Genomic DNA, 21,275 nt, shown 5'->3' with positions numbered 1-21,275 from the left:
AAAACAGATTGCTGGAAAATAGGTCTTATAGGATGCAGTGGACAACTTCTGATAGTCTGCAGCTATTTTTTCCTGATAATGCTTCAAATTTATTATGTTTATATAAACAGCCATTTTAATTATGTATAAAACATAACTCCAAGTAACTCTGTCTTTAGGAAAGTTTTCCACTGTAATTCAAAGCCAATCTAGTAAATTGTTTGCAGCCCAGTATTACTTATGAATGAGTTTACTGTTTTAGCTTTTTTGGAATCTCATTATACTCCATAAATGGTTTATCAAATTTTTTTCATGATGGTCTTACAAGGACCATCAAGGTCTTACAAGGAGGTGATTTATGGATAAAGTTCAGTACAGTCATGTTGAACAGAATGACCTTTTCCAGGCTCTGCTGCTGTGATCCTGTATTTGGCTACTATCCTGAATTAACCACCACTAGCAGTGTAAGCAAAGATGTTTGAAAAGCTTCCATTATAAAGTACAGAAAATCCTAAACTAATCCTTATGTGTTAACATGGTTGAATCTCAGAAACTAAATTAAAAGTGAAATTGTGGGGTTTAGAACAATAAAAATAGTCTTTGAGTTGTGTAAAAATGCAACAACTATTAGTAGTACGTGGTACTTCAAGCAGTTTGTGTAAAAACTGAAGTTACTAAGGAAGGACTTTGGTGGAAATGTAGAATGTCAGCTACAGCAGTTGTTATATTCAATATCCTATTAAGAAAGCATGCTAGGTGCTTACAGCAGGGACAACTATTAAAAAGGAACAGATCTGCAAAAAACTTTGTAGTGAGATCATTGTAACTCATTTGCACCTCATGAAAGAAAGATCAACCTTCATGGGTGAGGTATCCTTATTCATCTTGTGGTCCACTGCTTTGACTTTAGTCAAATGTCAAAAGATTAATTAGATTTCAGATGTCTTCGTGTGTCGTATTGTTAAAGTCTGTTAAATACTGCATATCCAAAAAGTGGTACTCATGAGACCAACATCCAACTTTAACCTTTTTCTTGCAAAAAAATTTTTAAAAAGAAAAAAGTGTGTCACTCTTTTACAGACACAGATCTTTAACATAATGATAGGTAAATGACAATGAATTCTGAGCTCTCTAGATAGATCCCAAAGGTTTCTAACTTGCCTAGATCTTTGGAGAATATTTTTCTCTTTCACTTCCTCACAGACAGTGGTACTTCAGCTTCAGTCTCCAAAAAACATTTGATTATACTGCCCATAGCACACTTTTTAAGAACAGCTTCTAGCTTTCTAGCCAGCTCTCTCTCACCTGCCAGCTCTCTCTCACCTGCTAAATCGTCAGTGTTCATTAAATTAGGCAGTAGACGGCACTAACTTGGCAACTCAGATCTTTCTCCCTTCTGCATCCACCTATGCAGTAGTCTGAGCTACTGTACAACACTGAGAAGGCATTGGTGTGACATTGTATGGGACTTTGATTTCAGGAATACAAGTGAGTTGTTGGAGTAGCTGACTTCAAAGTTGCAGGATTTTCTTCTAAGATGGGAGGAACTAACGAACTCCTAAGACAGTGATCAAGAAGGGACCATGGATTAGTCATACAGGAGAAGCCTACTTGCAAGGGAAAGGCAGTAGTTATAAAATCCTGTAGAATACCTTACTTAAACTAATATGCCCTTAAAAAAAACCAAACAAAGAACAAAACCAAAAAAACAACCAACCAAAACCCACAGTCTTAGTCTGTGAAGAAATCAGATGCACATTCACACTGTTTCTGAAGCCATTTGCTCATTCCTTAGTAGCCCCTGTTTATTCCTAGGAGGCAGGAGTTTTCTGCAAAACTTCTGCAGTATACAATATAGGAATATTTCTTCAGTGACTGAAGACAGAAAATGTGTTGTTTCATGGCAGTACTTATACACACTTATTGTACATCATTCTAAGCAAATATAAAGCTTAGTTCATATGCAATATATTGTGATTCTGGATGGAAAGATTGGTAGGGAGAATAAGTTGGGGAAATCAATATGAGTAAGAACCTAAAACCAATTTTTCTGTATTTAATGTTTAGAAACAAAATGCTCTCAGTTAAATAAATGTAAAGTAAGAAATTATTTTAAAATACAGAAAATAAGTGCGGACAGACTTGTATCATCCTGTCTGAGTAGTTGCAGATGTTGCTTCTGTATCATTTGGACATGACAAGGGAAGTCTCTCAGTTAGGAGGTGTACACATAGCCCCTGCCATGCAGAATGTAAGCCTTTCACAGCTCCCTGCCAGTATTGCAGTAGTTAGTTCAGCTCTTGAGCATACAGATGTCTCTCTGAACATCTAAAGATAGTAGTCATGTGTCACTATGTTCATTGGAGTTACAGCTTATATGAGAAGTCAGTGGTGGTGGAGCCTGAAGAAGTCTATTCTATGATGTTATGAAGTTCAGAATGTTTTTTTAACAGTATTAAGGCATGTTTTTCTGACCCAAAATGCCAGTCACTCAGTTGGAAGTGTATAACATCACATGGGTAAACTTAGAAGTCTGGTATCATAAAAGATAAGTGGGAATCATGTCAAAATAGCATGGTAGTAGTGAAGTCTTTGAGGAAAAAATAACCTGTGTCATCCTGTGATATTCAACAATACAGCCATTTGAAAAGGATGAAAATAGAAATGGTAATTGCTGTGAGAAACAGTTATGCCATTCAAGTAGAACCAAGCCTGTTGTTGTCGAGAGCTGTACCCATAAGGTGCAAAATGTCACAGCATGCTTGCTAAGACTTCAAAGGATAAAATAAGCTAATAAAGGCTCAACAGGTTGTTACATCTTGTCTAGCTAGTGCTGTACTGTAGAAGAGGACTGGCCTTTTCTGTGGTCGGAGCAGGCTTCCTGGTACTATCCCTGTGGCCAGCCAAGCAGATCATCTTGCAGCATAGCTGCCTGCCTCATTTTAACATCTAACAGATGGAAGAGAAAGGAGTAATAAAACAAAAAATAAATGTTCAAAATCTTTTCATTCCATGATGTTCTAGTCTGAGACACCCTATGCAGAAATCTGATGATATAACTGATCAGCTTAGTTCAATGGTGCGAAGTTAGTTCAATAAATATAGCAATTTCAAAACTTAGACTGTCTTCATATTTCTAATATGCCAACCATAGCAGACATTTTTTATGGCTATCCAATTCCGAGACAAAAACTAAGACTTAAGGTTTGGGCTGAGTGATTACTCTGATAATGTTTGGAAGCAGGAAACTCATTTGAAAAATGGAATTTTTATGTTAAAATGTAAGGCATCGATTTTTCCATCTGAGGATGGGGATATCTGAAGGTTTTCTGATGACAAACTCAGGATTGTGAAAAAGGAAAAAGTCTTCAAAGCCTTATGCTCCTTCTTGCCCACTTAGCCATCAAAATTATATTTTTTTCCTTCCCCTTTAGAGATTGTTGTCTTTGCATTCACTCTAGGTGCTGCTTTTCCTGCATTATTAGACATTATGCTAGTACTCCCATGAAATGCAACTCAAATCATATATATTAGCACTAGTGGATTTGAGTAACTTGGTAAATGTGTAACTATCATATTAGCTACAAGTTAACTATTGATGACACAAATTATTTAAGTTGTTACAGATAATAAGTTAAAATCTAATTATGACGATCTCCCTGTGTGTCTTGTCACATATAATTAGTAAGCTAAAAGATGATATTAAGGGATGAAATTAAAAATGTAACTATGTTTGAAGAGACCCAGTTTGAATGTGGTTACTATGCCATAGGTTGTAAACCTATCATATATTTTCTATTCTAGCTGTTAGAACAGTCTCAGTATGAAAGCAATGTATCACTGCCAATTTGGGCTAAGTGTAAAGTTGCAAATGTACAAAGTACTGTGCACAAAATTAAACTATATCAATCATTACTCTACCATAGGGATAATGGTCATCTTCAGATGCACTTATTTCATCCTGCTGAAGGAAGTTCATTTTGTCAATTGCTAAAAACAAGCACCAGTTTTGGCAGGACCAGATCTATGTAGTGGACAGATAAATGAAATCTGAGGTTTTTCACTGGTTTAAAGAATGGTTCGCTTTTTTTTTTCTTTTGTTTTAGATGTTTTCAATAGTTTTTGTAACTCCCTGCCAGCCAGATATTTTTGTCTTCTAAGTTATTTTCAGGAAAATTGTGGACTGAACAAATGCGTTCATCTCACAAAATAATCTGTTCAAACCATTTGTGGACAATTAAACTTTAAAATAATTTTCTTTTTAAAGCAGAAAGGGTAGTATATCATAATGGAGAAACTGAAGTTATTTGCATTTTTAAAGCCTTTCGAAAGCTCAATTTCTACACAAATACAAAATAGTAGTCTATATTACTTGAGACTTTTCCTGTGATGTTCTTGTTTTTCTACATAAATATTTTTTTTTCAAATTTAACCCTAAAATAAAAAATTTGTGTGTAGTCTTTATAGTTTGACTTTTTCTTTTGCTATTCAGGATCTAATTTTATAGTATTGTTTAGCTTAATTTTTTCAAACACTGTAAGTTATATTTTTATGTGCATTACGTATTTAAGAATTCATTTCTATAGGCAAATTTCTTTTGAGGTCTAAAGCCATAAATCCATGTCTACACATGGATTTTCTACCACCTTAAGGCAGTATATATTCAGGTGAGTGTGTTCTTGTTCAAGTTATTTAGGCAGGTTACCACTCCTTAACTGGTGGGTTTTTCCTATGGCATTTGGTCAATGCCTTGTAGTTTTGGTATGACAACTAATTATGTGTTTATTTGTATCCGTGGGTATTTACATTTTATAGCAATGTATCTGCACATAGTGAGTTTTTGTAAGTCAGCTCTTGGGGGAACCTGACTGATACGCAGTTGAAACCTCCAGCTGAGGGACAGTGGTTATTTAAGCTCCTCTGACAAAAATGTAGATGCTTACCTGATGATAAAATTTGTTTATTTTTTTAAAATACATTTCATAAATGAGGTACAAACTTGTCTATCCACCCTTTTAAAAAAAATAAATTCTTTTGTCTCATTTTAGCTTAAGCTTTTTTCTAATTGGCTCAAGATTATATTTATGTAAGAAGGGTTTATGAAGACAAGTGTGCCGGCAAAGACATGTACTTGAGCACATGTGGTGGATTTCAGATGTGAGTTTTAAGCAAATCAGTGTAACATTTCATTTAAAGAGCCTGTAACTTCATAAATATTGGGGGTTTTTTGTTTCATAAATAGGATTTAAAGGTTTCCATAGATGTCTCCACATTGTTAGAAGATATTGCATCAGCTGGCTGTGCCTTCTTTTTGGTTGAGGAAAAAGATATGTGCTTCCCTTTGAATTTTTAAGATGAATAGGGGAAGAAATAGGATATCTTTATAAAGTCTAAAGCTCTTTTCTGTCTTTTAGGAGAATGTAAAAACTGGGAAGATTCCCCCCCCCCTTACCACCCACCTTTCGAAAAGATAAGGAAAAAAAGAGTGGAAACTTATTGTTCACCTGCATCCATTTAGTTTCAAATTGTCTTATCTTTCCTGAGGGCCATTCTTTCTTTGCTTATCATATTGCAGGTTACTTACTCAAAAACCTCTCATCCCTATTCCTGTGAGACTTGGCAAAAATCCAGTAAAGTGTCGTTAATGGATTTATTCACACTTTTAAAAGATCATGTTTCCTAGCTAACATGCCCAGATTGTGACATATAGCTTTTAAGCCAATGATACAGCCATGAAGTATGACTTATTTCCATGGATAACAACAAAACTATTGCTACTATATGTATTATATAAAGATTGAAAAAACAGTAAAATTATCCATGATGGCTCAACAGTCTTTCCAATACACATTTTTGCTGAATAAACACAAATATTGTATATTTTGATCCCACCACCCAACCCAGAATGACATGAAGTGTGGGTTTATGCTGTTACTTATCTTACTAGACAAACACGTTCAAACTGTTACTTACTATGCATTTTCTTCAGGAATTACATTGAATGTTGTTGAGTTCAGAGAGCATTCAAACAGCAACACCAGAAGGTTAATTTAGAGGCAGTATTTTGCCTATACTGTGAGGAAAAGTCGTAAGCGAGATAAGGAAAAGGCAGATACAATACCCAAAGGAATAGATTATCAAGGCACGTTTAGGGGTTTTGACGGAAGATACGGAAAGAACAAGATTTTGCCTGCCTAGGCTATGGGTCAGGCAGTCACTCAGACTGGGTCTGTGCATTACGGGATCAGCCTGGATACAGGGATACTCAGTCAGGACTGAGTGCGAGAACTGACTGGGGGCTCTGCCTAGCTCCCTGCAAGAAAATCTGTAGTCATGAAAGGTGTGCATATGGTCATGCTTGTAACCAGCTACAGGAACACATCTAGAAGGCAGTAACTGACAACTCTTGGCAATAACCTCCTAATTCAGATCCATCACGCTGACCAGTGTTGGTGCTGCCTGTGACGCCCCATCTCCCAGGCTGAATTGTAGCCCACTATGCCAGTTCAGTGCAGTATTCTGGCAGGCGAAGTTGTGCAAAATGCTTGAACTCTACTTGCTGTGAAGTTGTTTCTCTTGAAAACTTAATTATATACATTTCTCATTTCTGGTGTCTACTTCTGGCAGCTTCTCTTCAGTTCTCACATAATTTGTTGACAGTTCAGTTTCACAGATCTTAATTCCTCTGGTCTTCCCATCAGACCTGCTTTTATGTGGCATAGATCCAGATTCACTAGATCCAGACTTCGTTTTTTGTAGCCTACTTCCGAAGTCCCTCTGCCTTAAAGCACAATCTTCATTAAGCATGGTCAGTTCTCTCTTTCTAAAAATGTTGATGAACAAAGGTAAAGGACAACCCTAGTTCAAAAAGAGCAGAGCCAAAAATTTTGAGCAGATCTCAGGTATTTACAGGTAGCAACTGCATGTTAGTTACATCTGGAAAAGTGTGTGCTCCTGTACTGAAACTCATTGGGCATCCCTAAAGCCATTTGACATACTAGCTTTCTCTCTGAACCAGAAGAAGTATTTCTTCATGTTAACAGAGGGAAGCCCTATCAAATATGCCCTGATGCCACCATTCTGTACTATATCTATTGCAATGTGAATCCTAGATGGAAGCAGTGACCTGTGTGGAATCTGTTGCAGAGCACATTATCTTAGAAAATGCTGGGGTTATTATTTTGTTGTTTCAAGTTACTGTTAAACTTTATCATCCTTAATGTTTCTTTCTTCACTTGAGATAACGTGGGGGAGGAACAAAGGAACAGGAGCCCGTCATTGCAAGCTCCTCCTTTCCCCCCCCCCCCCCCCCCCCCCCCATTGTATATCTTGTCAAACAAAAAGTTTGAACTTAATTTCTTTGCCTGAACTTGCTTTCTAGAATCACTGGTCTGGGCATAAGCAGGCTAGAAGAGAAATGTAGGTGCATGGTGGTAGTGCCCAAGGCACATAAGAAAGAACACATGAAGCACACACTGGGATAGCATGGTGGAGGCTGCCTGTGTTGGAACAAGTTGGTAAAGTTACTGGGACCCCATAGCACATTAATATTAATGCCTAATAAACACCTATGCTCAGCAGAGCAGGCATGGTAGAGAAAAAGAACAAGGTACTGTCAAGTTTTAACCCTGGCTGGCAACTAAGCACAACACAGCCGCTCGCTTACTCCCCCCTGCCCCAGTGGGATTGGGGGAGAATTGGAAGGGTAGAAGTGAGAAAGAAACTCATGGGTTGATGTAAAAAGAGTTTAGTAATTAAAAAGAGATAATAAGAAGAATAAAATAAAATTGTAAGGAAAAAAGGAAGAAAAAAAACCCCAAAACAAGAAGGGCAAGTGATGCAATTGAAAACAATTGCTCACCACCAACCAACTAATGCCCAGCCAGTCTGGGAGCAGCGGCCCCCCCTGCCAACCTCCCCTCCAACTTTATTGCTGAGCATGATGCCATATGGTCTGGAATATCCCTTTGGTCAGCTGGGGTCGGCTATCCCAGCTGTGGCCCCTTTCCAACTTCTTGTGCACCCTCAGCCTGCTCGCTGGTGGAGTGGTGTGAGGAGCAGAAAAGGCCTTGATGCTGTGTAAGCAGTGTTCAGCACTAGTTAAAACATCAGTGTGCTATCAACACTATTTTCAGCACAAATAAAAAACATAGCCCAGACTAGCTGCTATGAAGAAATTTAACTCTATCCCAGCCAAAACCAGCACAGGTACTAAAACAGGGCTTGCATACTGTTTCTTTTGCTGTTCTCTTGCACGTTTTCACAGGGCACCCACTTAAAAAAATAATCCTGGCTCTCCAAATCCCTCTTGTCTGTCCTGTGGTGGCTACCTCTCTCATTGTAGTTGTGTCAATGTTCTTAACATCTTTTTCCCTTCTGAAGAAATTGGTTGCCCTTGAGCAAAGCAGAATCCAGATTCTCAGTGAAAGCATCAGATCTGCAGCAGGATCCAGTTCAGCTTGTTATTGAGGAGAGTGGTATAGTTCACTGGTTTTGTTTCAAAACTGGGTGGCTTGGGCCAAGATAGCCTAGTAGACCAAACCATTCTATGTGATCTCCTTCCAGAGCTTACGCAGAAGTTTCCCCAAGAGTCTCAGCCAGTCTGTTACTGTATACACAGGCTCCACTACTCTCAGCAATAGCTACCTGCATAGAAAATGTACAGGCTGTCCACAAGCCAGTGTCAGTAGACCCATGCTCCTATTGCATAGGTCCTGTTGAGATAGAGGAGACAGGCTATGGAACTCAGTATTCAAACACACGCAGGCCTTCAATTCTTTCAGAGCCAGGACTGCCTCTTGATTAAATAAGCTGAGCTGTAGTACCAGCTGACTTAGCTCAGTGCAGTCATTTGAAGCCAAGATAGCTGGGATCAGGTCGCTGTGCTGACAGAAAATGTAGGCTCTTTTGCTCTAGGTTGTACTAATGATGAGTATTGGGTAATGTGCTTTTGGGACAGCCTGAGGTGACAGCATGATCACAGTGTGATGGGTTCCAGCTCCAAGTTCCCAGTGGTAAGGTTGAAAATTGTGGGAAGGTCAAAGTAGAACAAGCTTCCATGCAAACAAAACAAGACATATGCCTGAGCCACTTAATAAGAAGGATAACAACACCTGAGGTGAAAAGTCTGTGGTTAGATTTTAGAGATTTAATCAGATGTGGCATTATTGGTGTGGCCAGATGATAGCAAATTAGAGAGTCTGCTGGTCAAAGTTATCCTAACACTTATTCAGAAAACAGTTGACCTAGCAGAATAGATTTAAGGCACCAGAATTTAATCTGGTCATAGCTGCAAAACCAGCTGTACTATCATGTAACATCCTGACCTCTGTTTAAGCCCTTTGATCATGTAAGTGTAAATATAGCAAGACCACCTTGGACAGTTGCAATTACTAGTTGTCAGCTTTCATTTCTATTGTAAACTGAATTGATGAATAACACAGGCTGTTACAGGAAACTGTGGCATAGATTCAGTTTTGTTGTAATAACCAGCAGCAAGTGCCTCTTAGTGGATACTCTAGCCTTTGCTTTTCTTCTCTGGTCTAGTTGTAACAATTGTAGAAGACTGTCACTTGAAAATCCAAGCATTTTTACTCTGCCAGTTTTCATCCAATGGAAGACTGATGTAAATAGACCAAGAGGAGTGGGAATAAATGTTGAATATCTTTTCTTACAGAGCATAGCTCTTCAACAGAGAAATGTATAGAGTTTTTACCCTTATTTTTTGCTGAATATATGTGGGAACAAGAGTCAGCTGGGGGGGTGGGGGGGGAGTTCTACAGTTTAAAACTGAAAACTTCAGAGAATTTTCTGAAGCCAAGGTTCATTGGTCCTTATCACTTTTAGTCCAGGGACTCTTGAAGGCCTAGCTAGAGCAATTAGTGCTGGTAACGTCATTCAAAGCTGTTGAATGCTCTCAGTTTGTGACAACAGTTTAGGGCCGTATCTGCATTCTGAGGCTGTTCATATCTGGTCTGTACAGGTTTTGTCAAAAAGGCAACTCTCAAAGTTTGAATGTGGTCTCTCAAGGATTTTGGTAGAAGAAAAAGTTGATGCCAAAGCAGAAGCACGTTAAGATAGTTGAAGTAGATAAACAGGGTTTAATCTTGTGTGACAGGAAGTCTATTATTAAAATAGCAATCTCTTTAGAGGAATTTCTAGTTCTAAATTAAGCCCAGGATATAAATTCCCCCTGTATTTTGTCACATGGTAATTGTTGCAGGCTTGATCTTTCTGAGCAGTAAGTCAAATGTCTTTATTGAATCTTTACTGACTGAATCTTCCTGAATGCAAAGAATTCCTCATCTAACAAAAATAACAGATTTTGATCTGGTGAAGAACTTTTTGACTAGTTTTTGCCATTAATTTGAGGACTTCATGCAGTCTTTGTTTTTTGAAAAAGCATACACTATATATTAATTCACAACATGCAAGCAGAATCTCTTCTATGTTATTGTGAAGCAACAACTGCTGATATCTCAGGCTAGTTTTAAAGGAGGTTTTGAAGACTGTTGTCTCTCAAAAAGTGGGGTGTCATGTTAGATATTCTTGTTCCTCATGCAGATCATTAAAACCTACTGTTTGCAAATCTCCTCAGCATCATCTAACTTCTGTCTGACAAAAACAAGAGAATTTATTTTAGTTGATACCTTGTAAGGGATGAAATATGGTGTATTGGGATCTGACTTGAAGTATAGCATGCTGTAGAATTATGATGCTTTATAAAATGGACTACAAGCTCTAACGTCTCTCTGACATATGGGGAAAAATAGCTAACTGAAAAGCTGCTGTAGAGTTTGCTTAATAATAGTCAATCCAGATAATGTGATTTTATCTTATTACAGTCTTGGTTTATTTAATACTTTTTTTTTGTGGTGGAAGTTTGTGCTTGCAAGTACTGCACAATTGACATATTGAAAGACTGTATCAACAAAAATGCTTAAATCCATATGAAAAGAATGCAAGTTAGGTATTTAATATATGCACAACCGGGGACAGAAATGTTTGAAATGTATACTCCATGAAGTCACTGTATTACCTCCATCACTCCCCAGGTCTTCCAGCCAGAAGGGTCATTTGAGTGTGTGAATGTGCTTCAAGCAAAATCAGATGGGTTAATGAAGGCTACCCCTTTGAACGGTTTAAAGCAGCCTAGCACGGCTTGTCAGGGGAGACTAGGGAGTACTCACATCCTCTCTGTCTCACGCATGGACTCTTACGCACAATTGTAGGGGTGATAACCTCCAACAATTGATCACTGGCAAACACCTGGGAAGAACTAGTGTTTGCCATCAACAAAGCTGTTTACAAAATCAATGTCTGTCAGGCAGCCTTAGCATTGTACTCTACTGTATGGTCAGTTACCTCTTGGGATGATAGCACTCGATTTTACATGCATCAAGGGCCTTATGCTCCCCAATTAACAAAAAAGCAGCTTATTTGTGATGTACATAACATATGGATTAGTGACAGAACTGGCAGCAAGTCTTATGACACTGCTGGTTATTAGATTTCATCTCTGAAGAGCAAAAGTTTAATTTGAATAAATAATTTTAAAGTAAATGTTTCATTTATGTCCAGTCTCACAAGCTGCCTGATATGAGCATTTAAAGTTTGTGTGTAGCTTTTCAGTGGATCCTATCTTTCCATTATGTTTTTCACTTATCTTTTTGTAGTAAATGTCCAGTTATTCTCAGCTACTTACAGAATGTAAGAAGCAGATAGAAATTCTAGAGGCTGTGGTACCAACAGCATGGCATCCAAACAAATCAAACTTGACTGCTGAAATGAGACACTATTAATGTCTTATCAACACTGTGAACAGATCCCCTGAACATCATTACAGTTCATAGTTATGTAGTATTCGCTCATAAAAATTGTGGATTTTTTTTTCTGATAGAACAAGAAAGCATTTGGATGTTCTTAAAACTGTTTTCCAAAGAAAGTTATCTTCTCATTCTTCATTCAATCCCTGTTGAACAAGTTTGTGTTCATGTTCAATGTGTTACACTCCTAGGAACAAGGACCATCTCAGTAAATCTTGTCTAGAACAAAATGCCCTGCCTTCAAAACTTTGATGCCACATTCCCACCTGTGCGTTGAACAGAGTTTCAAACAGCTTGGATATCTTTTCTGAATTAATTACAGTGTGCTTGGGTCAATCTGACACAAAAACTTGAATTCACTTGAAATTTTGTCACAGAAACATTAACAAGATTCTAAGATGGGAAACTGGGGTTTTTTCTTTTTTTTTCCCCTCTTTTTTTTTTTTTCTTTTTCTTTTTTTCATTTTCAAAAGCAGCAGCAAATCAGGAACTCCTAAGGGATTAGTGATCATACTTTCAGAAATGTTCCTCTTTTGTGTATGTCATTCTAACCACATCTTTTCATATAGAACAACCACAGTGTGGCCTACTTGCTATAATTTGTTATATTTTAGTATTTTTGTATTGACCAGTCAAGCATATTCAACAGTATGTGATTTTATTATTCCTAAATTGTTCAAGTGGCATTTTTACTATCTTTTATCACACTTAGATAATTATTTTTTAAAATGAGAGAATCCACTTAGTTTTCTGTCTTCTAGTTTGCTGTTCTATACCACTGTTGGTCTTAATCACCTACATGTTTCTTCCATAGATTACATTTTAGAAGAAAGTAAATTTCTGTGTTGTCAGGATTCTCTTTGGCTGAGAAGAGTTTGACGTGGTTCCCTGGGGAGTCATCAGTTCTTCACTCTTTCTTCACAAGTGAAAGATGCCACCTATAAACTGCCTTCTAACAATAACTGCTAAGCGTTGCCAGTCCTGAAAAAGTGAAGTAGAGCTATGTCGTACTTTGACTGACTCAAAGCAGAAAAATCTCACCACTGAGAATGTCAGGTCTGTGTTCCCCTCAGGCATCCACACTCAAGATAACATAGTACTTCCCAGGTAGCAAAGGTGATAACTGGCTTTTCTTCCCTGGTTGTCATAATCCTTACCACATCCATTTTCTTGCATGTGAGGGCAGGACTGCCTGCTTGGGCAACATTGGTGAGTGCCCTACCTGCCACGTGGGTAGGAAAAGCTGAGCCACAGACCCTTCCCGCAAAGGGAAGCTGTGGAGATCCTTGACCACTGTACTGTGACAAATTCAAATGAGATTTTTGTTCCTCAAACCTAGTGATTCTTTATTCAGTCACAAAATGTCTAGTCGCTGTCCCGGTACTAGGAAGAGACTATCCAATATGTGCAAAATTTTCTTTTTTAGATGCTATTTGTTTTTAAGATCAGAATAGAGAATAATTTTCAGGGCAGTAGTTATGGAATTGATGTGTTCAACAACCCTATCATTTTCTTTCCACTTGATCTAACATTCATGACTCACTAAATCTTGAAATCAGTGGTGATCTAATTTTCTATCCTAGTTTATTCTTCCCTCAATAATATTATAGTACTAAGACAAATAGTTCCTAAAACATAACCAGTAACAAATAATAAACAAAAATAGACATAAAAGCAATGAACCTCTTTTAAAAATGCCATTACCCTAAAGACACCATTTGCTTTATGTTGCCTATTTTCAGTTGTTCAAAACAGGATACCTTGAGTAGTAGGGCTGTGATGCAAAGATTGCAAATTAAATCCCAGGTTTGTGTAGGTAAATAGGGTTTAATGAAGAATCTTTATGACATGATGGATTATCTTAGGTGCTCAGGTACTGAGGAACTAACTCCTGTGTGAAAAAAATCTATCAGACTACAGTCCTGTGTTTCTTCTTAGCAATATTTTTGAGTTTTATCATTAACATTAAAAAGATTATGAAATATGTTTTCCAGTTAGTCTAGTGATATAATTTCTAGTTCACGATATGTTATTATTTTGAGTCCTTTTTTTTGGCGGGGGGGGGGGGTGGTGGGGAGGGGGGGGGGGGTGGTGGTGCAAAATCCCAAGCAGGTCCACTCTGTAAGTAAAAGAAGGAAGAAGAGTCTAGTGAATATATATTTGGTAATATCCCTGGGGAGTCACTTGTGTAGGTGCAATACAAATGGAAAAAACAGCTCTCCAGAGAGCAGCGTGTAGAAAGGAACAAAGCGAAACCTTTTTGCTGGGCTGAGGGTTTCGCTGCTGGCTTCTTGGCTGCACGGTGGCATTGTTTGGAGGAAGTGCACCTGCTCTAACGTTTTCTTCAGCTGGAAGCAGACAGGTCTGTTGAATGCTCTAATTGCTGGTAGGCATGAAAGGATTGCCTAGAAGATTGCTTCCTAGGCTGTCCTTTGATGTTTTGTATGATTTGGAAGCAAAGATTTCTTTTCCTTTATCCATCTTGCTAATAGGTGAGAATAAAATATCTCCTCTCAGCTTTCATTCCAGAAGGTATCATGGCACATTCTGTCCGATTAGCTGTATCACGGGCCAAAAGACTCCTTTTATCTTTTGAAAAGATTTGTAAAACACAAGCATAGTCATCACAGTCCACATTCATAAAGCACTATTAGCAACGTGTTCAGTTCATTGCAGGGGTCTCTGGGCAGGAGGAATACTCTGCTGTGAGCACTAGGTTTGTCAAATGCTGTAAAACTATGGCTAGGAATTTTGGATGCAGTCCTTTTAATACATATTATGCATCTTGGACTGCAATTAGAACAGGTTCTTTGTTTAATTGTATTTATATTAATTTATAAACCAAATAATTCTAATACAAAATCCAAGTTTTGCCTTGTTTTTCTGCAAAATTTGAATAGCAGAGAACTGCACTGAGGCTTGATATTTTGAAGATCCTCCTTTTACAAATAAATATAAGGCATGACTAGTGCACTGTGAAGTATTGTAATAAATTTAAACTATAACTATAGGTATAAATGATAGGAGATATATTTGAATTGTTTGCTGAAATTTGCAAATTAATAGAGTAATAAAAATTTATAAGTTAAATAGTAAGTTTTTACATAATTCTCTTAATAAGAAATGCCTAGCTGAAAGAAAATATGATGCATTACTTTAACCCATGTAAACCATCACTAACACTTTCCTCTTGAGAAAGTGGACTATTGCCAACATACTTGGAAGTACCAGAATACTTAAAAATATGTAGCTTTTCTCAGTAGAACAATCTTCCTCAATTTAATTGCGTTTAGCTCTCCACTACGATACAGAATTCAGATTCAGATCCACCACTTCCAAAGTTCAGGAGTGCATAGGGTGTGCATTTTGAATCAGAGCCTATTTTGCTTCCTAATGAAGAGTTGAGAATTACTGTTATGTCTGTTAAATATGACTCAGAAATATATTGTCTGAAGTTTTTAAAGATAAATATTGGTTTAGGCTTTATTGGAAATTAAGAAGAGTGTGGTTCTTGAATCAGTTGTAAAACTTGGGAGAAAACCTTCAATGTGTCTTCTGAAACTTAGAGATCCATATGCAATTTTTATATTATGATTTACTGAATTATGAATACAGTTTCTTTTTTTTTTTTTAACAATTGCACCCTCTTTTTTCAGACTGTTTTGGTATTCAATTTTTGGAATGCTAAGACATGTCGGTCTTGATCTTAATAGCTACCTTTTGAGTAAACTGGTTACAGTGCCAGTGGCCAAGGCACTGTAAACTTCTTACAGTGCATTTACAGTTAAACTTCTGTTGCATTTTGTCATGGTCACTGTAAGTTACACCTGCTTCCCAGCTTTCTCTTCTGAGGACAAAGAATGTGTATTTTGTCTTGTGGTGTAAGCAAGGAGTGTATTTCCATGTCTACAATTGTGGCCCACAATTTTTATTTTGTTGTGACACAATACACTGTTTTAAAGAGCATGTCTGGAACTGTATTTACTTGGCCAAGAGGTCAGTCTGTTTTATTTTTTTATCTGTGGAACCAAGTGTTTATCAGGTTTCTGTATGAATCATGCAGCGAGTTAGGGAACATTTTGCACTGGTGTTTAATTTTAGATGTCTTTATTATAAAGATTTGATGTGTTAAATTTTGCAAAGGTATTTTAGGTCCAGGAAAAGTGGGGGTTTTCCCCAGAATTTCCAACTTTAACATTCATATCTTTGTACATATAACTCTGTGTGAGCATGTATCTACCTATATAAAATCCACTAATTCTGATGTTTCAGTTAACTAAGTAAATGTGAATATTCAGGTGTATTTCAGGTGTTTGGAGGCAGGGTTGCTAATACGCTTACCCTTAGTATGTAAATACTTCCAGAGAATAAAATCTAGGTGATTGTATTATTCATGTCTCAATGGGTGGGGAGAAGGTTGAGCATTCGGTTTACCTCCCTGTTCACCAAACAGCAGAAATGAGGCAGTTGTGAGACTCAGGCTGGTACAGTCAAAGGAATAATCTCTTCAAAGTTGAACAGGAAAGGATTGCCGATCAGACACACAGATCCTTTGGTTTCATTCATTACTAGTCATTCCCTACTTAGTCCTATAAATGCAGAGAGGACTACTGCCAAAAAAATTCTTGATGTTGACCCATACAATGCCTTCATTTGAAAGTGGCCTTCTCAGCATTGCTCTCCAAGTCACTGTCTTAAGAGTTCTATGTAAGCCATCTAGAAATAATCAGGTGACTCATTCATTTTGATGTGGCTGTGGGTTTTGTGGTCATATACAGGGAGAAACAGAGTGTACTTGGACATATCCCTGCAGGCAATTTTGCAGACATTGCTTTGATAGGGACCAGCTCTTACTGGACTGTTTTCTTAGGTTTACTCTAATTTAGCCTAGTGAAAAAAGGCATAGAATAACCACAAGTTTTGTGTCAGGTAGACATAGAATCATGTCTGGTTTTTTTCTTCTTGGTGGGTATTGGTGACATCACTTAAATGTGTCGCTGCATGCTATCCATTTTGTATGAAGTGTTCAGAACTGCAGCAGAAATTGTACTTTAAAAAAGGCGAAGGAAATTAAATGTGTGAGATTAGACTTATATAATTTTGAGAGTTTGGTTTATGCAGACAAAACTCCAGGAAATTCAAAGCTTAGACTGAGCTGTAGTCCATCAATCAAACTGTTGTGAAAGAATAATGCTATTAATCATAAAAACACAAAAGTTGTGAGATATAAGAAGAGTGCAGGTCTTACTGATCCTGACCTGTAACTGTATTCTAAATGAATGTTTTTGTATTTAATTTCCTGAAGAAAGTATTAAGGGTGATGAATAGGGGAGGAAAATATTTCATGGAAGTTTAGTTAATTGATAGGGCATCTTTCAAAGCCAAAATAGTTCAACACCCTACAGATTTGACTACTCTCAAAAGCTGTATGGTGTAATTACATATTGTATTCTACAATGTCTCATTTTAATCTTGTACTGTTATTTGTAAAAATATATACAAATACTTTTAAAGGAGAACTTCTAAAAGCAGTCTTTTTATTTCTGTGAAATCAGTGAAATACTTCAGTTGTTTTTGACAGTCATGGGGACTAGAAGCTAATATACTGATATACTACAGTGTTACTACATATGTGCACCCAAGTCACAGTATGGCTAATTGCCAGCTTAAAAGCAGGTAGTTTACAAACATAATTATGTTCTTGGTGAGGAACAAAGTATCTTTCATTCCTTATGAAACTCTGAAAGAAAAAGATTAAGATCAAATGTAATGAACTCAGTCACTTTGTATTTGAAAGAGAGAAAGATTCTGGATTGAATCGGTGTTGCCTTGAAAGGGATTATATTTTTTTCTGATATGACAATTGATCTGTGGGTTAAGCAAGCCACAGGAGCCGATGTTATAAAATTCCAAAGGAGCTTAAAAAAATGCTTCAAAACAAGAAGGTATTTTCGGGAAACTTTTTTACTACCATCAGTCAAACAAATCTTAATAACATTTTAGGTGTCGTATTTGGTATTTCATTTATAATGCTCTTCTGAATATATTCTATGTTAAGCATAACACTGTTCAGTTCTACAATTAAAGCATATAGGGAAGGTTGCAATTGGTAGACCAGTTAAGAAAGAAAACTTTAGTCTCCGACCTTGATGTGTCATTCGATAACAGCCTGGAGAAATTGCTTAATTCTTGTGATCGGGAGTGTTGTGAAGGAGGCTTGCGTACCAGCATGCTCCAGAAAAGTTTAGGATTCAAAGTATGTCTTTATTTAATGGATGTTACATAATTTTCCATGCAGTTAGCAAACTTGATTGTATCAGTTTAACTCTCATTATGAGCCGCTCCAAACAGAATAGGAGAGGAGGTAATTATTATAGTTGAGAGAAAAAGGAAATTTAATAAATATCCATAATGTATGTGAAATTTTGTTTTTATCCTAATCTATTATTTTTAACTACCTTCCACATTGTCCTTTTCCTGATAGTCTATTTCTTTTTTTTGTCTCACTTTCTGTGTAGGACTGGCTCATCATATCTGTAATCTCCTAATAGAAACTGCAGCTCTGTTCTTGGAGGCAGATGATAAAAGCAGCACCAAGACAGAAAATGCACTGCTTCTGTCCTTGCTTGACATTTTGCACTGCATGCTGATGTATACAGCAAACATTGTGCGCCAGACATTACAGGTATGGAATGTATTTGCTGGGGTCATCACCATCTTAAACAATTTTTTAGATAACTTCCTGTTATCCTAAATAATGAAATGCCCACTATTCTGGTTTTATTGATTTTTATTTATTTTTTTTTAGTGTGGTGCAAAGAGAAAAGCACGTATTTTTCAACTTCATGTTACTGTTTCATGTAGTTACCTGGCTAGACTATATATACTGGCCTCACTGTGTGCTGGAAACACAGATCCCAGTTGACTAGCAGTATTATTTCTGTACTCCGTAAGTGGCTTAATTCAACATTTGCTCAATGACAGTTCAAAGCATTTTTCTTCCATTCATTTTAAAAGAAGAAAGATTATTCCATAAAAAACATCATCATTTTATTATAAATCACATCTGATTACTATACACGAAGAGCATATGTAACCTTTGCATGTGCACCAACAAAAGCATTTCCTCTCTTATGCTGCTCAATTTGCCTTCTAAGTTCCTGTTTGAACCCCTGCAAATCACAGCATTGGTAGGACTTCCTCCTCCAATGAAGACGTTCTCCTCCTTGCTCCTGTGCTCGCTTAACCAAATGAAAATCCTCAGGTATTACACTTGGATGATGGTTTTAGGATTGAGCTTTAAATGAAACAGAATACAAAATTATTTTTAAATGTGTTCTTTAGACAAAATGTTTACGTTTTCCTCTAGCAGCTCAACTGTATAGGGTCATGGTCCAAAGCTGGTGCAAGACAATGAAGTTAAATGAAAAATCTTGCAAGCAGACCCTTCTGGTGTCCTGGGGCAGGGATGGGTCATAAATAGCACTGCCTAGGATGGCAGTGTGTTTTGATGAGGGGGGATGACAATGATCAGAATTACAAGTAGTAATAGATCTTGTCACAGACTTTGGTGACTTGAAGATTTTATTATTCCTATTTCAAAAATAATTTAAATTATTGTAATATGTTATGAATATTTCAGGTTACAAAGTGAGTCAGATGAGCAAACTTGGACATTACTGCTGAGAATCCTAACTTTTCGGTCACCTTGATTTTCTTGTTTTGACTTGCACTTAAAATTGTTCCTGATAAAGGAAATAAAATAGTTGAACTTTAATGTTAAAATAGGCACATTGTGTTGAAAGAAAACACAAATACATAAAACATTTATGTCTTTAAAGATATCTTTTGCGTATACGGGTTATAGCATTTTGCTGAAGAAATGTCATGTAGGTCAGTATATTCAGCCTGTGCAGAATGGCCATGACAGCATAAGTCCCTTTTGCTTTGTGTTTATTGTTACAGACACAGGGAGCGTAAGTGCTCATTGGGAGCCCAGGAATACTTAACTAGAAAAGAGTGTATAAGTCTCCTTCAAACTTCGACCAACTAATGGACCCAATTTGTTTCTCATAGCGGAACAGTCACCAAGGTTGCTTTTTATTTTTTCTCATCTCATTAAGGCACAGAAGTCTGGCGCAGGAGGAGACACACAGGCTGCTGAAGACCTTCTGCTTATCAATAAACCCCTGATGGACCTAATTAGCCTGCTTATTCAACTGGTGAGAATTTGCTTGTTTCTAAGACATTGGGTATGTTGCTGAAGTTAGAATTATTCAATTGAATTCAAGATCTTAGAGCTCTGTTTGCTAGTTTTCCATTGTTTATGAGCTCCTACCTAGTACAAAGGAAAGACTTTAACAAATTTTAAGAAATTGCAGGTCACAGTGACTTGCAGGTTACCAGTGATGTCAAAGTTTGTCCCAAGCATAGAAGTGGGATGAGGGGCAGGCTGCAGATTCTCAATTCAGATACATGTGTACAGCCAAATTTTAGCCCTTTAGAATGGACTAGTGATCACTACATAGGGAAAGGATGTTCTTCAAAATTTGAAACAAGTACTGCTACCATTAGAAAATTCAGTAAATCTAAAATTAGTTTGCAGTGAGTGATGCCTTTTAGTATTATTTTCTTGGGTTTGAGCCTTCTGAGTTTTTCTCAAGGGGTTAGTTTTATTTTAACATGAACCAGAGGGATTTATGAGTGGGAATGGTCCCTGGTGATCTGTAAACATCTTTGAAGTCTGTCTGTCTGAAGTCAGTGTTTTCCAGGGTTTACTAGGTGTCACAGCACCGCGTTGAGATCTCCACAGAGTGCTGTATTGTGGCCCTGACGCATCCCATCAGCTCAACCTCCATCATATTGTGCAAGAGATTTGTATTGACTCTGTGTGTAATAGCTTGTAGTAGAGGAATGCTTCTTGAGCCAGACAGGGTTTTTAGAGGCTGCCTCAGCCTTTTATTCAACATAAACCCATAAAAATGGCATGTGAGAATTTCCCTGTGACATATCACACTATCCTTTCCAGGTTATTTCACTTAGAGGCATTTCAAATTTGCTGTGTTCTTTTCTAGACTCAAATTGGTTTTGTTTTTCATTTAAATATGGATTTTCAGATGTATTGTGGTATGAATATCTGTGGTCCTTTTACTATCTTTAGCACTGTGTGTCATCTTCTATTTTGGGGAAGAGTGTGATTCCTTTTTATTGATTTTTGGCATTATACTTCTTGCAAAGTCCTCTTTTGATGGATTTATTTTAACCAGCTATTGACAAAGACTTTTTGGAAATGTTCGCTGAATGACCTAAACCAAAGTGACTGAATTGCAACTATATAATATTTCATCTTTATAAATTCTTTTAATTTATTTTCTATTTTTTTTTAAATCACTATATATGATAAATAGTAAGACATGAAGAGATGCAAATGTTCCTTTAAAGTGAAACTAGTCATAAATTTAAATTCCATTA

The 21,275-nt window shown here is 37.1% G+C and overlaps 1 protein-coding gene across 2 annotated transcripts in view; it reads left to right on the top strand.

Annotated features, from left to right (window-relative positions):
• Window positions 1-21,275, top strand: part of ULK4 (unc-51 like kinase 4) — a 256,275-nt gene that overhangs the window by 171,728 nt on the left and 63,272 nt on the right. For both annotated transcript variants that reach the window (XM_049817203.1, XM_049817204.1), the window contains 2 exons: window positions 18,323-18,489; window positions 19,928-20,026. In XM_049817203.1, coding sequence (XP_049673160.1) covers window positions 18,323-18,489; window positions 19,928-20,026 — 266 coding nt within the window. The remainder of the gene's footprint in view (window positions 1-18,322; window positions 18,490-19,927; window positions 20,027-21,275) is intronic.

The sequence above is a fragment of the Accipiter gentilis genome, chromosome 14 (assembly GCF_929443795.1).
Source record: "Accipiter gentilis chromosome 14, bAccGen1.1, whole genome shotgun sequence".
NCBI classification, from domain to species: domain Eukaryota; kingdom Metazoa; phylum Chordata; class Aves; order Accipitriformes; family Accipitridae; genus Astur; species Astur gentilis.
The sequence above is the reverse complement of the archived record's forward strand: the minus strand, read 5'-3'. Positions and strand labels throughout refer to the sequence as shown.